Source organism: Betta splendens, chromosome 17 (genome assembly GCF_900634795.4).
Source record: "Betta splendens chromosome 17, fBetSpl5.4, whole genome shotgun sequence".
NCBI lineage: Eukaryota > Metazoa > Chordata > Actinopteri > Anabantiformes > Osphronemidae > Betta > Betta splendens.
In genome coordinates, this window is record NC_040897.2 from 6,907,415 (window position 1) to 6,929,869 (window position 22,455).

The window sequence follows — 22,455 nt, forward strand, 5'->3', positions numbered from 1 at the left end:
CAGCAACATCCTAAACAATAAGAGGTGATGAAAGTCATTTCATCATTTGACAGTTCTGAGTGTGAGAACTGTCTGCTTCAGTATTTTCACAGTATTACTGCGTGTTTTCCCTATTGTGTGCAGCACCAGCTGGCTAGAAACAAGGCCAGAAAGACCCGAGTGGCCACCAACCGAGAATGAAAACACACTCTCAGGCTACGCAGACATCTCCCCAAAATAACCACTAGCTGCGCTCCAAGAGGAAACCGGGCTTCGGTGCCGCCTATATTTAACTGTCTCACGTTCAGCAGAGCTGAAGGTCTCTTCTCTCTCAAGTGAGCTATAAATACACGGCTAATTAGAGGAAATGGCACCAGATCCACTGTGGGCAGATCTGTCAGACCAGGCTCCGTCTGAATAATCATGTTTGTGTATGGTAGAAATCTCAGGATGTGTGGAAGACGATGCCAACACGGCAGTTACAGTAGCAGACGCACGACACACAACGGTGCAGTTTAGTACTGTAGGAATGCTTCACTTTATTCAGTTCAGGTTCATCTTCATACAAAGGCTGGCATATTGAGACATTTATCAAAATCCAACGTTGACAGTTAAATTACAGCACTATCAGTGGTACAAAAAGGCTGTTACAGAGAAATATGGCATGAAATCCTCCTTAATGCAGGAACAATTTAATGTTAGAGACAATCACAAAGATGACAAACTGAATAATAACACCAGATCTTGCTGATTCGAAGACCTGAAGGAATCCTTTGGAGAAGGCAACGATACCACAAGAGCAGAAAAGTCAGCACCAGGTACACGGAGTGAAACGCAAATGAGTTGTTTGCAGGTAACATGTTGACATGAACAGAACAGATGGCACGTGTCATCCCACAGACAGAAACCGTTCATGGAGAGGTTTTTTTCCTCATAGGAGGAGTGCATCACACAAGGCAAACATGAGTAAGGCTTTAGAGTGTAAGAACAATTTGTACTATCTCTATTTTTAGTGGAGGTTTTCCCACAAATCCCAACACGCCAGTCGTGTCACACCCACGACCCGCTGGCACAAACCGCACAGCAGAGCGGGATTTGAGTGGTCGTGTCACCAACGCACACCAACATTTAGCCTGTAGCTACGTGGCTTCGCATTCGCTCACACAGTCACAGTGTTTTTGGCTGGCGTTGTGCCGTCAGCTTCCTAAAAGAAAAGTACCACACAAAAAAGGAAAGACCTCCTCCACGCGCACAGTCAGACGGTTGGTTTGGTTTGGTCCCAAGATCTTCACTTCGGATTGTCCCCTGACCGTCATCTTATACAAACTCGGGTCTGCAGAAGACGACGTCGCATTCAAGGCCCAAACACTAAGCGTCATTAAACGGGGAAAAGACAACACTGTGGCTTGGTAATCACAATGCAAATACCAGACGGGAAAATGAGGCCTAAAATACAATGTGGATTGTCACGGGCCGGTCGGAGCTCCTGCAGCTGTGACGGGCTGCAGAATACTTGGAGTTGCTATAGTTTAACAGCAGGCGATGCTGCCCAAATAGCATCAATAAGAGCTCGGTGTAAAACAGACCACGGAATTCGAAGCTGCACGAAAGCCGTCAAATACTGGTGGGAAAACAGTTTGGAGGCGCAGCGATCCACCTGGAAACTGATAAACACGTTAAGGACCAGTGGGAACCTTGGCTGATGAGTCCACTTAAGGCAAAGCAGATAACAGTCGCTGCCCATTGGAGATAAAACTGTGCGCTAAACACAAGGAGCTGATCTGCCACCGAAGAGTCAGGACTGTTCAAATATTTAAAAACTGTCAAAGTCCTGTTAGTGATCAGAGCTCAGACTGAGGGATTAAGTTACAGGTTAATGGGGCAGCCACAGAACACACAGCTCATTACTAATAAATGGGGTTTAAGAAAATCATGGTTGAATTGTTAAGAAAACACGGTAATGATACGATCGCGGTCCCCCCCTCACTCCTCAAACAAAGAAGCAACATTAAAATTCAGCAACATTAATAAGCAAAAAAATTAAATCATAGATGCTAAGTGTCAAGCACTACAATATAGTGCAAGGCTTTTTGTCCTTGAAGGGATTGTCTGAAGTGGGGATGCCCATGAGCAGAGGGTCGTGTTTGGCGTTGTCAGTGCAGTAGTTCATAAGGTCTACACAAGCCTTGGATACCTAGAGACAACGGAGACAAGGTTGGAGGAGGGGTTAGTGCAACAACGTCATCGTCCTCATCCTCATCGATGAAGAGGGAGTGGATGGCTGCATTGTACCTTTATCCTCTCAATGCTCGCCTCCAATCTCAGCTGCTGCACCATCCGCCGGGTGTGGTTGATGCTGTTGGAGCTGTGAACCTTCGAAGACATCCTGGACAACGCAATGCTGCGGAAACAAGGGGAGAAGCGTGAGCAGCTGGTACCAGGGGCGTGTGCACACTTAGGGGTTAAATCGGTGAAATCACACGGGGTTCAGCAGAAACAGTGCAGACGCAGACGCAGGCAGACGCAAATGGACGCAAACGCAGGCAGGCAACTGCACGCTTGCACAACCGTAGATCCCGTCCCGCACACACACCACATTGGCTTCGGATTACAGGAAGAGCTCGGCTGTGATGATGCAGCGAGACACAAAACCCCTCCGGAGCATGAAATGAGACAGCACAAACCAGTAGGGCGGGTTAGGAACAGTCCCCAGTGTGGTATTAATACACACCCAGAGAATGTTTCAACAACAAGCACCACACAGAGTGTCCTGTACCCGCTGCAGATGTTGGCTGCATGAGGGTCACCAGCCCTTCACACTTCCTCTCCTTTTGTCTTGGGTTGTTTTGAAACGTGGTTGTGCACAAATGCACCTGAGGACCCATCCATTCGTATGCGCTTATGAAGCACTGATAGACAAATCGGTTCAGAAATCACCCCCTCTGGCACCGGTTGATTGAACAAATAGCAACAGAGACGTTCTGGTTTCACTAGAGTGTTGTGGTTGTTAGAACAGGCTGCGGCGGCTTGTTTCCACTCCCTGGCAATCATTTACAGCCCGGATGGGACACCGTGAGCCCTGGCTCACCCAGACACCGGCACTTTAATTTCACCCCATTCAAAAACACATTTTACAATACGCACATGCCTTATTGTAAAGCGCCTCCCTTGGTAGGAAACAGGAAGCAGCGAGTACAGATTCTCAGAAATGTGTTGAGAAATTCACAAGAAGACTTGTGCTCTGCAGGATTTGGGGTTTATGTAATAAATGAGAGTGACGGCGCATGTGACATTGTTCCATTTGCAGATCGATAGAATGGTTTCTTTTGAAAGGACTACATTATACTTTAGTGTATAACTGCTCCAAAAGCTTTTATTGTGTTTTAAGCGTACAGAGTTACATAATCGGACCTCAGTAACTGTAAATAAAACAGATAATACAGGAAGGTGCAGTAAATGTTGAGACCAGCACACATGAGCAAACATTAAGGCCATAAACAACCATAAAGCCATTTTGGGAATGCGTATTTGTTTAGTGAGCGTGTTGGTCCTGGAGGATGCCGACCCTCCAGCCTCTGATCCTGGAGCCGGATCAGGCGGCGGAACAAAGAGCAAAGGAGGAATAAAGACAAAATATGGAAACGAGAGAGGAAGGAAAGTGGCAGTTTCTGGTCGTCTGCTCGGAGGACGCTGATTAGGGAGTTCTATTCCCAGCAGGAGATAAGTAATGGCTCCAAAGAAAACGCAGGCAGCCGTGACTCAGAACTGAGGCGGCGCTGGGTGAATGAGGCTGACACATGAAAGGGTTATGGTGCTACAATGCAATGTGGACAATAATCCTGAAGCATCATTTGCAGCTTAGTCACAAAGGCCTTTCATCCATGATGAGTGGCTGCATTCTTTTCTACAGGCTTTAAACTAGATGTATGCAATGTTTACGTCTCCAGCAACAAGTCCTTAGGCCACAAATTTAATTTACACATATACAACAATAAGGATGGATTTCTGATTATACCTTCCAGCAATAATGTCAGTAATAAGTAACGAACTCGATGACTGTGCGAGCTGACTGACAGTACAGCAAATCTTTTATGGCAATCTTCCAAACTAGTACACAGCTCAGGTCACCAAGTTCTCTGCACCTGCCTTCCTGCAGCGGGCAGGTAAAGACCTGGGCATCCTGGCGCTACCAGGCGAACCCGATTGCATAGTTTATAAATTGTGCAATATGCAAACAGGGTACAGATGCTGGAACAATGACTGGACAGATAACAGGAGCAATGCAAACAGGTTTGACACGACAGGGCTGCAGACGGAGCTTCGCCGAGCGCAGGCGTGAGCTGAGGCCGGGCCTCCGGGACTCCAGTCCGACGCGCGAATCTGCTGAAGGGCGTCCAGGCCCGCGTGCATCCTTTTATATTATGCTCCACGTCTCCACGAACACATTTGCATGAGGGGGAACGCAAGCGAAGACGCAAAGACGCCGGCTCGTCTGTGATTTTAGGTCAAGGAGAAGGAGTCGGCTGCAGCAAAGCATCCATTCGTGCCCCAGTCAAGCTGTGCGGGCGCTGTGATGCGATGCCAGCCCCCACCAGCACGTGCACGGGACCACCTACCGCACAGAGCCCCCCCCCCCCCTCCCCCCGGCCCTGCACACACCGGCACACCCGCACACATGCCACTCATTAGCCCCCGCATTCAAAGCGCGCGGAGCAGGGCGCCATTATGAGTCAGCGCCATTAACGCGCACACACTCGCAGATGAAACGCGCCACTGCGTCTTTTCTTTCACCGCTGCTTTACTGCCACTCAGACCCCCAAAGAAAACTCTTAAATTCGCTGCTGACGAACGCAAACGGCGTCCGCCGAAGCGGCTGGGAGAGGCCTCGGCCCTGTCGGCGGCGCGGCGCAGTGTGTGTGGTCCCTTCAGGGAGCGTCGGAGGCGTCTCCGCCTGCAGCCGCTGCTGTGATAAAGTAGCCTCGCTGGAAATAAGCAGCCTTGGTGCCGAAGCGCCGCCTGTGCTGCTCCCCACCAGTCTACGCTTAGTGGATGTGCTGCTAGAACCAGCACCAGCGGGGCACATTGGACAACAGCACTGGTTGTTGATGCTCCCATAGTTCATTTAAGCGTCTGCAAACCATGTGCGTGCATTTGTTTCTCACAGGCAGGAGAAGCATGTTCCAGCCTGACCCCGCTTTGTAATTGGTGTTTGGGGCGAATGTTCGAGTCAGCAGCAGCTAAGTGCGCTCCACTCCTTCGTACCAGCACGGATGGAGGGGGGACGGCAGCTTGGAGGCCAGTCAGTGAGATAATGACATCCTGCTGAAGACCCGGTCCCAACAAAGCGTCGCTCGCAGCGGCGTCGCTCTGACTTCATGCAGCGGCCGAGCAGTGAGGAGCGGCGCGTCGTGGAAAGGCGATATTTGGTCTATTTGGTCTAGACAGACGTCTGCAGCTCGGAACAAAGGCCGGTTCAAAGAGCTGGAGCGCTGCCACAGAGCCCTGGGTATCGCTCTCACGCACGTGCATGAGACTCTCTCTCTGTACAGGAGATTCCCGTTCTGCAGGCGAGGCCTAGACCGGCTTCCTGCCGCCAGTCAACACTTTTCCAACGGAATCACAAACCGTCTCCAGCGCCTCGGTCATTTACCGATAAAATCACATCTGTGCGAATGTTCCTAAACGCGGTCTTGTTGCCACTTGGAGACTCAAACCCCCTCCGTCATCAGTCCTCCTGCCGAGCAAAGTGCAACTGTGTTTACGAGCGCCTCCAGGTCTGCACGTGTACGGGGAGCAGCGGGGACACGGTGTGATCTCATACTCACTACCTTTCCAAGAAAGAGTAAAATCAGAGAACAGAGGTTCAACTTCAAGAAAAAATAAAAACCATAATCTCAACAAACATGGTTATAATAAGCAAACAGGACTATGATAAGAAGTTGTGGCTCTCATTTCCAGTAAAAGCATCGTGTTTATCAACTGCAAACAAGTCCAGTTTACACTGAAAGGAGCTGGGGGGCATAAAGCCACATCATCTGCGCTTTACTGGGAGCCTTGAGACACAGGCCTGCAGGTACAGATAAGCGAAGTTGGCAGGACTCCACCCAGGACACCGGCTGCACAAAGGGAATACTGGGAAGTCCACGCGCTTCCTTTATCCCGGCTCCACAGATTCCGGGAACAAGAAGCGCAGCGTGTAAACGGCAACGCAACGACGACGGGGTTAAAAGCTTCTCTGCACAGGTTACACCGCTCAGCAGTAAAAAGGACGATCCGGCGTAGTGTAAGAGTCACACGGCGTCTAGACAGAGGACTAGACCGGGCTCATTTCAGCTGGATTTCCAAATCCTGAATTCATGCCCGATTACATGAGGTTCATTCCTGCCCAGAAAGCCTATGAACGAATCCTTGTTTCAGGCTCAGACTTCATGGCTGACAAGGACTCAGTTCATTAAAAACTCTACACACGGCACATATCACCCACTCATAACAAATCACAGCGTATTAAGAGGTTACCTACTAACAGCTATTCATCAAAGAGCCTCTTTATTGAACGTGTTATTTTTTCCTCCTGATTTGCAAAAGAAGCGGCCACGGTCTTTATTTACCCTCAGGAGGGAGAGCAGGGGTGAAACCTGGCTCCGGAGCTGCTGAGTAGCACAGTAGCGCCGGCAGGGTCAGCCGCGCTGTTATCCTGTTTTTGGCGTTGCAAATGATCAGTTGTGTAATCGCCCATGTGGGCGCAGCGTGGTTTAAGTATTAGGGGGAATGTGGTGTAAGTGTAGAGTGGAGGTGAAAACGGTAATGGATACCTGCAGCAGGTGCAGCGTGGGGACGACACAGTCCAATGCTGGACAACCGCAGCTTTTATGGACACAAATCGATGAAACCAACTCAGCAGGCAGTTATCATTAAATATAAATTATTGCACCATTCACAAAAAGTGTTCTATATGACTATCAATAATATTGGTTTTATGGCAGTAAAACTCGGCTAAATGCTGATGTCATGGTGACGTTGATGACTTGCCAGCTTTAGTACTCTTAACGTTTGATGACATCACTTCTCATGTTCACACTTAGTAAGTCCTGTGTTTTTCTGAACTTTACCTTGTTTTGTAGAATTCGAGGAGGGAGGGGAGCAAATGAGCAACTGAAAGGCAGCGACGATGACGAAACCTAGCTCTGTGTCATTGATCCAACAGCGAGCCCGGCTCCTTGCATTCCTTCCACAGGAGGGGCCGGAGATAATGAGCTAATTATATAAAAGACTGTTGGTGCTTAGCAACTATTCAGACACATGGATTTAGAAGCAGGATGGCAAACGTTAGGGAGCGTCACGCAAATAGACGCAGCGGCCAGAGTATGCGCTAAAAATAAAGTCTGCGTTGTTGGTGGGTAAAGTCGCCTCCCACGAGTGGTATTAGTCAGACGAGGGCCAACTGGACAGGGTCCAGAGTGGTGAGGTCACTGCAGGTTCCAGCGAGGTGCCCGTGAGCCTCTGGATCCCCACTAACGGCCGTTATCAATCTCAGAGCAGCCCAAAACAAACAGAGGCCCGTGACGGATAATGCCCTTCAGACGTCACTGCAGACGCACGCGGAGTGACATGCAGGAGGCACGGGCGCCCTGGGCTGCCAGTCAGAGTCTGCGCCGCCCTCGCAAAACAAATAGTATTATTGTCCCACGGACGGCACAAAAGAGGGGTTGGCTGGAAATGGATGCAGGGAAGGATGAATGGAGCTGCAGAGAAGGACGTGCAGCGGCCGAGGGAGAGGACGAGATAAGAGTGTGTGGGGGAGAGAGAGGGGGGGGGGGGGGGGGGAGGGGGAGAGAGAGAGGGGGGGGAGAGGGGGAGAAAGAAAGAGAGAGAGAGAGAGGGAGAGAGCGGCTGTGCAGCTGTGCGTATGTTGCGTTTGGTCACTTGCCAAAACCGTGGCCAGCGACATAAAACTTAAAGCTATTGTGAGCGCTGCGCGTTTTCGCCTCAGTCCCACTCGCTTCTGAAAGCTACTATTCATGACGAAGGCAGGGAGACACTACACAATGGAGCTCCATCCCAGCGCCGACACTGCCCTGCCTATGTGGAACAATAAACAAGCGCTTTCAGTCACAGCCTCCACCCCTGCGCTGGTTCGCCTGCACGTATGTCGCCAACGCAGCAGAAGCTGGACCAGAGTGGGCCAAAGGTCCACAGAACCCCCCCGATGCAGAAAGGGTTAAACTGCAAGGCAATAACTGGTAATGGTTTGGACGTCACACCGCGCAGAAGGTCATAAAGATGAGTTTGTTTTAAAAGTAAAGAGGAAATGGGATTAGTGAGGTGGTGACATGAACGTGGATGGGGAGAGGGTGTGTGTGTGTGTGTGTGTTAATATGTGCAAAGTCAGATTTTCCTCCAGGTTGATTTACATTTAGCTATAAATCTTTGTTAAAGTGTAGCACACATGCATGTTAGAGTTGAAACATTCACATCTGTGTAGTTGGAGAGAGTTACTCAAATAAACATATTCAATAAATCCTCTAATAATCACCTGCAACGCTAAACAGAAATAAAGTTCAACAAGGACCATAAACACAGGTTTGAAGTCTGTAGCTGCTCCCAATCCTGTAAAACAGGACACAGGGTTTACTGGTGGAAAAATACAGGCTGCACGATTTCCTCTGTCGTAGGAGGGGGCATGAAGGGAAAGTGACACCTCTCTATTCATGTAGTGATGAAGTTCGAGAAAATGTACATGAAAAGTCAGACACGTAACTGGTGTCAGAACTGGAATCAGTGGTCAAGATACAAACTGGGCCGGTTTGATTTATACAGAGAGAGAAAAGATTCCTATGAATTAACAAACCTTCAGTTTACATATTGCTAATGCAATGAAATACAGGCACTGTTCTGTCTCCGCAGATAAAAATGCAGATAATGGAACTGTTGAAGACGCGAGCAAAGAGCTGCATCCGCATTTCAGAGCGTGAAACATTAGTCAATATTTTGCAAGCGGCTCATTGAATGGGGGGGACATGTGAGAAGCCGTGCTTACTCCGGTGTGTCACTCCCAGGGTAACGTGTGTCCGCAGCGCAGACCTTTGTCCCGGCAGGTCAGGGTTCAGCTCGGACCGTGTGGATATAGGTTTTCCTCTCAAGTTCTCTTTCCCGCCGCTAATCTCATCTCTGCACTCGACTCAGACAAGTGGAAGAGGAGGAACGGTCGACGGTCACGGTAAGAGAGGTCAAAGTCTAAACGCTACAGATACGAGGGCTGAACAACATCACAGCTACTCCGTCAGACACAACGTTGGAGCCTTTACAGCGACTGCAACAGGAAGGGAGGAACCACGCAGCACGTGGTCTCACGGACGTCTTTATCCACTGCAATAAAGCGTTCAGGAGCCGGTGATCCAAAGTGTGTGCCAATGAGACACTTCTGGACAAAGTGCAGGAATGACAGGCATGTGACGCATGCAAAGAGAAACAACTGGCGGATTTCATTACTGGCCGCATTCCTACAAAGGCCGATAATAAGCGTGAACGCGGTGGCTTCAAAGGCGTTTGATTCCGTCGCTCTTTTTCATGGATGGAGGCTTCAAACCGTCTCACACGCTGAACACTGCTCCTTGTGTTGATTCAGCAGAAACCAAAACAGGAAAAAAAAAAAAGGCACGAGCTCATTTCATCACGTACAGAACTCCAAGGAAAAACACCCCGAGTGCTGAAAACGAAGCTGACGTAGACGGCAGCAGAGACGCTGCAGAAGCATGAAGGGACTTTTGGTTTTGTTTGTTGGGAAGGAGGCAGCGAGAGAAGCAGCACAGCATTAAGGTTTCAATCAAAGAGGCAGAAACTCCCAGAGACGCGCTGACTTAACCACAGCCAGACTGACTCGCGACCCCCCCTCTACACAAACACAGGGGTCAGAGTTACTATTAATCAGGAGCCACATGACTCGCTCCTCCCTCCAAGCGCCGCGACGCCGCTCGGCTTCAAAGAGGCGTCGGGCGGAGGAAGCGGCCGCGGCCGCGGGTCAGTCCGAGGCCACTTCCTCTGCAGCCCACCTTCAAAACTGATGCCCGGCCCATCCTCATCCTCCCGCCGTCTCCGTTTACTCCCCCTCTGATGCCCTATTCCCAGCGCCAAGAGGTCAACGGGTCCACCTGCCTCGCGCGGAGGAGGCGCCGGTGTGAAAACGCGTGTCCGCAGCTGTGGCACAAGAAGCAGAGACCCGAGAGCACGCAGGAGAAACTGAACATGACGACAACAGCCCGCTTTTCCCACAAAGATATGAGACGGAGACGCAACTGCGCCAGGGGCCGCAGGATAAGATGAGTCCTGTTGCAGAACGCGGGGCCACAAAACACGCACATGAATCACAGGCAAACAAAGGCCGGCGCTTGAATGCGTGAAGCCCGCACCTGATGGTTGGACGAGGAGGAGCCCAGACGGGGGCCGAGGAGAAAGGCCGCGATTGTGCACCTCCCCGACACCTGTGGGAGCCCCACAAGCCGATGGGAGGCGTCGCACAAAGGCCGAGGGGCCCATGGCGACGGGGAGGGGTGAGGCGCGGGCACGTGGTGCCCCCCCCTCCACGCTACAGGTGTCGAGCCCTTTTCCAGTTTCAGCACAGACACTGGTCTTTGTTTGGGATGCCAGCAAAACTCCAAGTGGGCCAGTCGCACAAAGCTCCATGGAGTCACCGCTTCCACTAAGTCAATGAATAATTCATGTGCGTTTACAGTACAAAATGCATCTTTTGCCCACACAGCGAAACAGTTTGTGTGTGCAGCACATGCCATTCACACTACACCCCCGAGGAAGTCGATACTGCTCCTATTCTTCCCTACCTGCCCGACAGGAAACTGCTTCATGCAGGCAGGACTCCCCCGGGCAGGATATGCCCATATATGGGCTGCCGCCTTACGAAACCCTGTGCATGTCAGACTAAACGGCGTACTGTAATAGTGAGAACAGTTTATGTCCCTGCAAAAGGTGTGTCTTCCTGTGAGTGGGAGGACTTCAAAGCACTTCTGGTTCTGGTCCAAGGAGGCTGAAACTGGGAGACAGGAAGGACATGTACGCACCATTTTGTTTTAATATTGGCTAAACTGAGACGTGGTACAACAATGTTTCAGTAATAAACCTGCATGTCTTCAGGAGTTTGCTGTTTTTGGATGACTTGCATTGCTCTTGTGGTGACTACAGTCTGTCCAGGCAGTAACATGATCTTCATGGACTGGAGCCGTGTGACATGACAAATAACCGAAAACCGACTCTCGGCCCGCGTCTCTCATGAGAATACGCACAAATGACTGGGTGCACTGGGCAACGTTAATGAAACCAGTGCCGGACCACCTGCCGGCGCCAAAGGGGCAGATGGCGCCTGTGAGAGAGAGCGAGGTGAAGCGCAGCACGGCGCTGGACAAGCTGTGTTTCACCTGCTGTCGTCACGTGGGGACACTTCAATGTGGTAGATGATGATCAGCAGTCGCAGTAACGCATTATCACATACAGCAGCCAGGTAGGAGAACCAAGACAGAAAGAAGTCAGAGGGCGCCACTGTGAGGAGAAAAGGTGGTACTGCAAATGTGTGATTAATGCGTTGTATTGTTTTTTTTTTTACTTCCATGCTGTTTGTTTTGTTTTTTTTTACTATTCTCTAACAACATACCAACACAAAAACAAACAGCACCCACATAAGGAGTTTAAATAGCTGACGGACATATAGGCTGGTCAAGTCCTGTTAACTCTACCAGAGAAAACAGACCATGAGGTCAAAGAGGATGGATCCCTCAGATGATCCCTCCATGGAAGCTTTTCATACTGATCCTATGCTTTATCTGACACGCCGGCGAGGAAAGAGGATCAAGAGAAGAGAACTCCTTCCAGTCCTGTAATTTGGCATCGTGCACCACCTCCTCAACACAGCAGGTGGAGGAGGGAGAGACGGAGACGACAATGAGCCTAAATATAGACTCGCTGATGTCATCGCTGCTCCACAAATAACGTCTTCTCACTCATTTCCTCGTGTCCACAGTCCCCATGAACAGAAACACTGCTTGAGTTCATTTCTAAATAAAGGACAATATGAGTAATAGACAAAATGTCATTTAACAGTTTGATAACTATTATAGAATTTGCATGTCTCAATCAGGATATTAGTCCTTAGAATGGGATAAATGTCCATTAAGTATAAAGTCTTCAGGCTCAGGTTATTGTTTGGGATAATGAACTGTTCTTTGAGAAGGATGTTGGTTTTGAACTGTTTGTTTTACAAATAGGAGCCAACCCTGATCACACACACACACCTGAGAAAATCTAACACAAACAGTGTCCAGGCAGTGACCAAACTGTGTATACGTTACACAACTGCATTGATCCAGGCGTTTTGAACGCGCCGACGTCCGCGCAGCGAGCCCACCTCAGCACCGTGTGCGACTAGCAGGCGCCGCGGCAGCGCCACGCGCTTCCCGGTCCTGTTGTACCTGTTGGGAACGCGAGGTTCCTGGCGAGCGGCGGCAGGCGGGCAGCTTCTCAGCTCATTGACTAACCTTGGCCCGTCGAGGGACAGTTGCAAGTCCAAGCAGAGGCCGGCGTCTGAGAGGAACGTCAACCTTGGACACAGTTTACACTCCAAACACACGTATCTTATCTGCCACCTGTGCTGTCGGGACGGAGGATGCAGAGCGTCGTGCGCTAACATCAAACTGAGGCATCAATAAACAATGCACTGCCTGCGGAAACTACGAAAGGAGCACATGACGCCCGGGGTGAGTTTATGAGTTGAGACCATGCATCTATTCTGCAGGGAGTCGGTTCAAACATGGATTATTAGGTTTACGAAAAGATAACAGGAGGCTTCAAAGGCTGAGGTCATTAAAGCAGTGGATGCTTGATTGAGTTTGTTGTCTTCAGGTAATGTTTCTGTACATGGTGTGTGAGCCAGTTTGTCATCATCTGAAAGGTGCTGATTTGAGCTCTTAGTTAATGTGCATGTGTCTTCAACACCCTATTAAACATTAAACTGCCAGGATAAAGGCCGCAGAGACAAACTTTAGAAGTCTGAGTGCACTAATGAAGCTGTGTGGAGTTGGTAAGGTTTCACCGTCGCCATGACGATATTTCCTGATCAGCCCGGAGATTGTCTTCATCTGAAACTGATATTAACCAATTACTAACCTGCCTTCCTTCCTGACTGACGCCAGCAATGATCCACTATCTCCACTATCTCACCTTTGTATTGGAACATGTCATCCGCTGTAGTGTCTAAATAAAAACGAGCAATAAGACATGTTGAAAAATGTTTCTCTTCCCGAGTGAGTCTGCACTGAGCCAATAGTTAAGACTCGAGTAATGCTTGGTATTTCGTGAAAGCAAGTAATTCTGCAGCCAAACCAACAGATGGGTGTGACTGTAAATCGGCGAAGTCACCACCACTCCTCTGAGTGCATCTGCTCCTGGGTAGAGTGGAATTCAAGCAAAGCAGCCAGTCTGCGAAGGCTTGTGACTGGAGCACGCACCACAAACACCCATGTGTGCAAGTCTTCAGGGGCCGCAAATGGATCTTTGGCCTGGAACTTGTGTTAATACGTGTTTAGCTTTGTTCAATGCTCAGGAAGAAACCATTAGTATAGAACGTTACCACAATTAAACTGTATTGTTTGAGCTTTTTTTGATTCATTTACGGGCTGTGAATATTCTGTTACACTGAAAAAAAGTGAGTAGGTGTTGACAACATGAAAAAAAAACAGATTTCAATGGAAATGGTAATATCTATTACAGCTAAATGTTTTGATGACAAACCAAGTTGCTTCATCGCAGAAATCCAGTGTCACCATGAATTATAGAAAAGTACAAAGTTGCAAAAGTTATTATGCAGAAAAATAATATCATATTACTGTGTTACGGTTAAAAGTCGTATTCGTGTTCATTCGCATCACACGGTTCTTGACGGAAATAAAGTTTTGACACATTTATGCGCTTTTGCTTGGGTATTAAAAGTTATGATAACTCTGTTTTTGTTAATATTTAACAGTTGAGAACTTTGGAGTCTTTTGTTAAAAGAACATAAAAGACAGAGGCAGAAAAACACGGTGAAACTAGGGAACATGCTTAGAGCTGCAGCTAATAATCACTAAGCCAGTACATATGGCTCACACACGCACTGAGGGCTGGTTTTAGCCCGTGTGAGAAGACAGATCTTAATTATTTAATACAAATGTCTCCTGTTTGTAGCTTACGGTACAAAACAACTATGAGTTGATGTACTCAGGTTGTGTTTGACTACAAGCTGATGTTAAACAGACGGCTGAATGTAAGAGCGATGACTTGGTTCAGGGTGAGGACAGTGTTTGTTCAGGGTTAAGGGTCAGAGGAAGCCTCCGGGAAACACATGCAAACCAGTGTTGCCACAAGCTATAAAATCCTGTGCGAGCGTGTGTTTGTGTAGCATATTGAGAAAATGTGCGAATGACTCATCCCAGCGAGGAAGTAGTGGGATCACTCACGCACCAGCTCCCGCTGCACGTCAGCCAACTGTTTACACTGGAAGACCGGGTGTCGCGTGTGGGAAAATCCACACGACACGCAACACAACGAGGCTCCTCCGTTGTCCCACAATCTAAACTCAAGGGGGGGCAAAGACAGAAGGAGGAGAAGTTCTAAAAAAGGCCTCTCCATCAAATCCTCACAGTGGGCGGGATGTTGCCCCCCCCCCCCCAGCGCTCTCCTCCTGTTGCTGGTCAATTTACATGCATCACACATCGCGTTACATCCTGCCAGCCACTCATTCAACTCCACATACACTCGGGCTACGAACTGTTAAAGTCGGTTCAGCCTCAGTGTCAGTGTGAGCGTCATCGCTCATTACAGCTTATTCGGCACGAAAGTTAGATTTCACCATTGGAGGGGAACGGCGTTGCTTTCAAGGACCTGCGTCATCGGGCCTCATGACCAGACCTGACAGTATCAGACAAGGCGGTTGTTCATGGCCTGTCTTTCTAATACAACAACACGAGGCTGTGTGCTGCCGCCTGCTGTGTATGTAGGTCACATCAAGCGGGTGCGGTGTGGATTATATGGTAAAATACAGACATTTGGTTGCGCCTTCCTGCCCTCACGGCCAAACTCTGACAGACTTCCTCTTGGCCTGGAATCCGTCACAAAACTGTCCGCGCTCTCGAAATTAAAGTTAGGGCTCATCTCGCCGAAGCGAAGGCCGGCCGCCAGCGTGAAGGCGGGGAGTGTGTGCGGTGCGGCGTGACCCACTCATGATGATGAGCACTGAGTGGAGGCTTTGATGGCGGTGAATGGGGTACTAATGAGTTGGCCTTATCAATGGCCGCTCTGTGCTCCGTCCTCGCTAATGGACAGAGCTGATGATGCTTCATGTAAACACCTCATCCCTGTGTGGGGCCATCACACCAGTTTGATCCCACCGCTTCATGCTGGGAGGACACTGGAAACGCAGCCTTCGGCTATTGCGCAATCGGCCGGTGCGTCGGAAGCGGCAGGCGTACGTGTCGCTAAAAGTGCGCCTTTGCCGCGGAATCGTCCGTTTCGTGTCCAGAAGGAGTCGTTCTGTGGCAAACACAGTAGGTGGGGCGTAATCGGGGCCCGGGGCCCAGACGCACCGAACCGACAGAACCCTCAGCTCCCGCCGCCACCTGTTGAATACCAAATAACAAGCCGCTATTTACGTGAGCCTAAACAAGCCGCGGCGCCGCGGGAGTGTTGCATAAACACGCGAAGGCTGTGAAAACTGGCAGCAGTGACAGTCGGAACGTTCCACGGCGCAGAGGCGCGAGGGCGAGCGTCGCCTCAGGTGAAGCGCTCGCGCGCCGGTCGCGCGGAGCGGCGGCGGTCTTACCTGGCCGGCCGGGTGCTGCGCAGTCGGGTCTAGCCGCGTCCCCCTTCGCTGGAGCCGAACCGTATCCGTCAACAGACGTTCCCCCGCTCGCAGAGCAAAGTCACGGACGTGTTGACGCCGCCGACTGGAAAAGCAGCTCCGTCGATTCCTGCCGCTTTTCCAACTCCGCTAACGGTTGCTTTTAATATTTAAATGACGTTTACTTTTTTCCTCGCCTGTCTGCGACACTAGTGTCCACAACCTTTTCCCTCTCCTCCCCCAGTTGGACGCTTCTCGACGACAACAGCTGAGTTCAGTCGACAGAAAGGCGGACCAACCGAAAGGCTGGCGGATGTTCGCTGCGTCATGTTCCACGCGCGATCAACGCACCGCTTCCGGCATGCATTTTCACAATAAGACACCAGAATAGACATCTGTGTAGTGACGGCACATCACCGATGCACCACGAGCGATCTAGACTAAAACAGGAGTGCCTTCAACGTGCACAACTCAAAAAAATAATTAAGCAAAACACAAATTGTCACAGTTTAATCATAACAAAATCTCACATTATTCTATGACCTCATTTCTTTTTTTACAGAAACTCTCAACCAGTCATCATTTTTAAATCTACTGTAAAGGATTACATTCAAGTAAATGCTGCATGAATACCATATGTACATGCATTAATCACGCAAAAGCTGCAGGCTCTTCACTGTTTTAAGCTCTAGAAGATTAAGCTTCCTGTCTTTCAGCAGCTCTGTAGTTAACTCGACTGATACGAGAAAAAGTGAAAGTTTGTTGTTCTCTTATAAACCCAGCTCATACTCATACATGGCCATACAGTTAAAACAATCGCCAACAAGACTGCCTTTATTCGATTCACTTTAATGGACGACCAATATAAAAAAACAACCATAAGTCAGTCATATGTCATAGTCAGTCAACCATAGCAAATAGTGTAACAACATGTGAGGGTATGTTTTTTATTTAAATTAGAATAAAAGCAAACACCAGCTTAGAACCAAGTGAAATGGTACAGTCAAGTTCCAAAAACCCTGACATAGAAGGATACATAGTGTGTGAAACAGAACATTAGCATTTTATAAAAAATAGATATCTACACTGTATCATGACAAATGTACAGTATGCATTTATATATTCAATACATACCTTTAATATGGTTGTATGTCTCCCCCAGTGACATTAAGAGTGACAGCAGTACTCAAATCATCTACTTTCTATAAAGCATATTTATTTTGTATGAGACAGACGAAGGCCTTAACTGAACATAGAGAATAAAACAGAAATGGTAACTGAATGTCTCCATAGAATAATCCTATAGTATAAAGTAATAGTCCTTCTTCGTGATCCGTGATTGTGGTCATTACAAAGTGTTGAGTTCAACCATACAGGACATTGAAACAGGAGTGTGATAGTTGCTAAACACACCTTCTGACTCACTTCAAAAAGCAGCTTTTCAGTACCTGATGTGTCATCATTAGTGTTTGAAATGTTGTAATGTACCAAAATTGCACAATGAAATGGAAATCATCATGATATCATGAAAATGAAAGGTGTACATAATATTAAGCTACACAACATATTTTGGGAACGGGCTGGCTTACAGCACCACAGCTGAAGGATTGGTGATGGGATAAGGGTAACAACTGCAGTGCATGCAAAGTGGACTCTCAATGCAGTTTCAGGACCAGGGAATCTAAAGACCAAATTCCGTTTCTTACATACATACATACATAACTGGTGCAGTAGATTAGTTAAAATGAAATCTACTCCTGGGCCTCTTTGCCAGTCATCTTGTAGATCTCAGTGGGACCATCAATGTGAGTAATGGTAGTAGTCAGCTGGATGTCCTCTCCACTATTTGCGCCAGCATCTCCTGCACACAAAACATCAGCACCTACGTTAACAATAACGACGTGAACAAACTCAAACATTTGGTATCATATTGTTTTCACAAGAAATCACATTAGTTGTAGAAACATCAGTCCAAAAGCATTGACCTTTGTTTTGTTTTTTTAAACGGGGAAAACGGTCAGTCTTCTCTAAATGCAGGGACACATATTTTAAGGAGCTCCAAAGTTTGGACCAACTGTGCACTTTGTTCTTTGGGTTTGTGCCACCTCCATCTAACACTATAGGCAATGATCCAAAACATCTCCACTTGATTTAACTGCAGTCCATCAACATAAATAATGTCAACGTGTTAGACGCTGAACTAAAAGTCGAGTTGATCAACCACCCAGACAAATGCACTTCAGGGGCACTTCCAGCATTTCAAACCTTCTGTTTCCTCCCTGTGTCACTGAAACCAGGAGGTGGGTGGGTGCTTTTCAGCAAATCCTTATTCTTACTTCACTGTTTCCTTTCCTTCACATTTGGAAGAGAGCCTGGTGGCCACTAGAATCAACTCTTGGGCCAAAGAGACCCTTCTTTTCCCCTGGGAATCTGGGTCCTTCTCAGTCACAAACACCCACCCCCTCTTTAAAGTAAACTTTGAATGAATAGGTGGATTTACAGCAGAGGACACATCCTGGCTACACTATCAGAATGAACCATGAGTCTGTAAAAGATATTTGTAACCATATTTGGTTTAATATTAATAACAGTTAAAGTCTTTACTTTGTTTCTATCCTAGACTAAAATGCTTGGTAGTGCAAAAAATATGTAAAGTCTCACCTCTACTCTAATATTATTTCTACAATAATAATAATAATAATAATAATAATAATAATAATAATAATAACATAATTCAGAATAATTTATAACTGTCAAAAAGTAAAACATCTAGTTACCAGTTATGCACTGACCACTTGACTGCTCGTCTCCATAGCGTTTGTGAGAAGGCGCGTAAAGGAACATGATGGCAAAGACATACAAGTTCCACATTCCATAGATGCCCGTGAAGAAGGCGCTGTTGACCTGAACCTTGTGTCCTGCCACGTGCCAGGGACCATCATTAACCTGGGCAAAGAAACATAAGTTCACGTCATGGCGATGAACAAAATATACATATCCTACTTATTTATGAACACCTCACTGGGCTTGTAGACGAGACACACCTGACTAACAATGAAAAAGATGACAGTCATGGCAGCACAGGTTAGAGTGACCAACATCAGGAACTTGAATCTGAAAATCAGACCCTAAAAAGTAATAGTGAAAACGCTGGTAAGAAGGAAAGTACATTAAACATTACATATTCGTAGTAAATCAATACCCATGGATTATTACTTGAATAGTAAAAAATAAAAATAATAATGAATAAATTCCATTTATAAAGCACTTTATATTTTAAACAAATCTCAAAGCACTACAGTTTAGTTTGGCCCAAACACTCATTGTATTCAACTAATTATTGAATTTAACACAACAAAAGTGTAAACAAGACAAGTCATGCCTCATAGTGCAGGCGTCTGGCCTTGGACATTGCAGGCAGGGACGTCCTTTTACCACTGATATTGCGGAATACTTGATAAACCATGAAGCAAAGAAAGAGGAAGTAGAGACACGCACAGATTCCTGCCACAATTATGAATGCCATCTAAAGCACCAGTCAAAGGAATAACCAAAGAAATTAGGTGCCATATAAAAATTTTCTCTTCATACAATGAGTCAACACTTCAATCAGTAAACAAACAAATTCATAACAAAGTCTTTTTCATAAAAGCTTAAACTTTACTGCAGTAGTTAACACAGCAGTAACCTGTCTGCCACAGGCAGAAGATTTGATGAGCCTGATTATAGACGCTCAACCAATGTCTCCACTTGGTAGATAGTACATTTTTTTTTCATCATTTCATGTTTAAGTTCAAAATGAGGAAAATATTCACATTGTCACGGGCAGACACTGAGATTGGTTGTTGTTAGTGTATAAAAGGATACTGCCAGCTCAGTTCCTACGTCAGATGCCCAGATGCTGTAGAAGGGATTTGTCAGCTGGACACCTCTGGTCACAACACAGAAAAAAATATTGTTAGTTGTGTCCAGATTTCATTATATTGCACCACCAAAATATCACTTATTGGGAATGTTTTTGATCTACGTGAAGAAAGAAGCCTCACCTCTCACACATGTCAAAGATAAAAAGACAGAAGGAGCCAAAGACAATGGGTCCAACCTGTTTCCAGTAGACAGACAAACGGTTCCTCTCTGTCTGGTCCTGAAGGAAAAAGACAAAATATGGAGTTAAGGAACTGAACTGCGTCTCTATATTTGTGACCATTTAAAAAATCTTTAGTTTTTGAGTACTGGAATACTCTGACGTGGCCTCAAAATGTGGATTTGAAATGATAAAAAGGAATGAAAGGAAGTTGAGATCTGAACACCTTGTATGTGACATGACTAATTTATCAAACTAGACTTAAAACTGGCATATACATAGCAGTAAACTGTCTTAGTACAGATTCTGAATTTAAGTTTAAGGGTTTCTTTGTAACTTCCTCATCCATTTTAAAAAAAGTGAAAGCTGCAGTGTTTGGATGTATGTGTCATGAAGTACAACTCCAATTCTAACAGTAATTTCTAAAACTTTGGAAGGTTACAAATCTGTAAATAAAAGAATACTACTTCAAAATTCATAAAACAAAACGTACAAAGTCTCAAGGCTATATACAGTATTTGTCAGTGTCACTGAAGATATAAGATAAAAATTATTTTCTTTTCAGCAGCAAAGAAACATGCAATATATCTGTTGTTTTATTCAATATCTCATATGGAATAAAGTAGAAAGGCCTCCTTCTGCTTGGAAAAATGGGAATGAAGCCAAGTATAATACCATGAGGTGCTCCCCGCAGAAGATGATCCAAAAGGAGAGCAGCATAGAGTAGAAGATGCCCTGCCTGATGTCTCCAAATAGCAGCATCCAGGTCCAGTTGAAGCCAATGGAAAACCACTCCACTGGGATGTTGATGAAAGTCATGGAAATGCCTAGAGCCAAAATCACCCTGTAGGGGCACAGAAAGTCTTAACTATAATCTTGTATCTTTATTTTCAAAATGGTAATAATGATGTAAGATACATGCCATATCATGGATCAACCAGTCTGCAGACAAAAGCATGATTGTCACACAAAACATGCTGTATGTCTCAATTGATTATTTAGAAGGAGGAAAAAAGCTAATTGCAACTTGAATACAAGTACAAAGTTAAATAAAAACGAAAAACGCTGTAACAGAAGTGATGCAATACAGATTCTTCTTCTTCTCTCCTGATAGTTTGTCAGAAAAAAGTAAAACCACATAGGACTGGTATGCAGGAACAAACACATGCAGGTGATACCAGCCTTATATGTCGGTGGGAATGTGTGAGAAAGACAAATAACTGACTAACTAACTAACTATGAAGACCAAACCAAAGCTAGCAGGATGTAGTCAGATACTAAGAGGAGGAAAAGTACAGTTATAACTTATATTAATAATTCAGAGTTTTACATGGCAGGGCCTGATAGTTAGGTCTAAAAATACCTTCTATGCTTTTTCTACGATACAAGTTCCATTGATATTTGTATTTTTGCCTCTTTATATAAAAAAAAAAAAAGAATAGAAAAAACACGACTTTTAAATGTAATACAGCAAGTAATTTTATGAACCTCCTACTCAGGTCCCAGGCACATCTGTCCTCTTAGTTCAGAGGAAATGTGAGGTTTTCCATTCTGACACCTTGGTGAAGTAGCATGACAGGAGGCGCTGGTAAAGCTTTTAGAACATTAAAAAATCATGTATCAGCCACAAATAGGGTGCAACTCACACTTCCTGAGAGCTTGCTGCTCATTTGGGAGTAAAATCCACGAGTGGGAAGATACATCTGATATTTGCAGAGTGTGTGTGTGTGTGTGTGTGTGTGTGTGTGTGTGTGTGTGTGTGTGTGTGTGTGTTTCTGTGCATGTCGTGTCTCACTAGCTTGTGTGCAACATGTGTTGGTTGAGTGCTAGCTTGCAGATTTTGTAACACGTTTCACGCTTCGCCAGGCTCTTCCTCTAGTGCAAACCATTGCCGCTCACTGATCTGCCTTTCCCAACACAGCAGGGGGTTAGACAAACACCAGGGCCAAAGCATGGTTTTAGGTTTTTACAGCCTGGCATTCGAACCATCTGCTATATGCAAAACTATAAGATTTGTGAGTTAATGTTTGCCGGTTTGAAATTCCAAATTGTACTCGCTGGGAATAAAAACAACACATTTTTGATTTTATCTACATAAAAAGTAACTAACCAAGCAAGGACCACCTTTATCAGATGCTTGATAAACAACACACTCCGATTTCAACCACTTTTACTGTACAAATGAACATGACCCATTTGAACAAGTCAACCACTACATGTCCTGAAAGTACAGTTTATCATAAATTGTATCCTAATCCTAACTCTGGTTTCACCTTTCTGCTGCTAGCCATTAGTAAAGCAAGATCTTTTACTTGAAAAGCAAACACCACTTACTTCTCCAGTAGCACAGGAGGCCTGCTCATGAGGGTGATGCGTCTCCAGTACCAGATCATGATGATGAGGATGCTAGGGGTGAGGAAGGTCTTCATGCCAAACCAAACTTTGGTGAAGCCTCCATTCTGGTGGATGCTCTAGTGATAGAACAAATGGCAACTAGGTTCATGATACTATTGAAGGC

At 46.5% G+C, this 22,455-nt stretch overlaps 2 protein-coding genes across 2 annotated transcripts in view; both read right to left on the reverse strand.

The window, feature by feature from the left end:
- Positions 1 to 488: 488 nt before the first annotated feature.
- On the reverse strand, positions 489 to 16,194 carry gng12a (guanine nucleotide binding protein (G protein), gamma 12a). The gene is made up of 3 exons (XM_029132886.3): positions 15,836 to 16,194; positions 2,272 to 2,380; positions 489 to 2,173 (listed from the first exon to the last, which is right to left on the reverse strand). The coding sequence occupies exons 2-3, from the start codon at positions 2,362 to 2,364 to the stop codon at positions 2,048 to 2,050; spliced, it is 219 nt and encodes a 72-aa protein (XP_028988719.1). The 5' UTR covers positions 2,365 to 2,380; positions 15,836 to 16,194; the 3' UTR covers positions 489 to 2,047.
- A 2,466-nt stretch (positions 16,195 to 18,660) lies between these two features.
- Positions 18,661 to 22,455, reverse strand: part of LOC114845077 (uncharacterized) — a 33,745-nt gene continuing 29,950 nt past the window's right edge. Inside the window, 6 exon segments of the mRNA XM_055503920.1 lie at positions 18,661 to 18,799; positions 18,898 to 19,379; positions 19,721 to 19,784; positions 19,900 to 19,997; positions 20,613 to 20,781; positions 22,272 to 22,408. Coding sequence (XP_055359895.1) covers positions 19,230 to 19,379; positions 19,721 to 19,784; positions 19,900 to 19,997; positions 20,613 to 20,781; positions 22,272 to 22,408 — 618 coding nt within the window. The 3' untranslated portion in view covers positions 18,661 to 18,799; positions 18,898 to 19,229.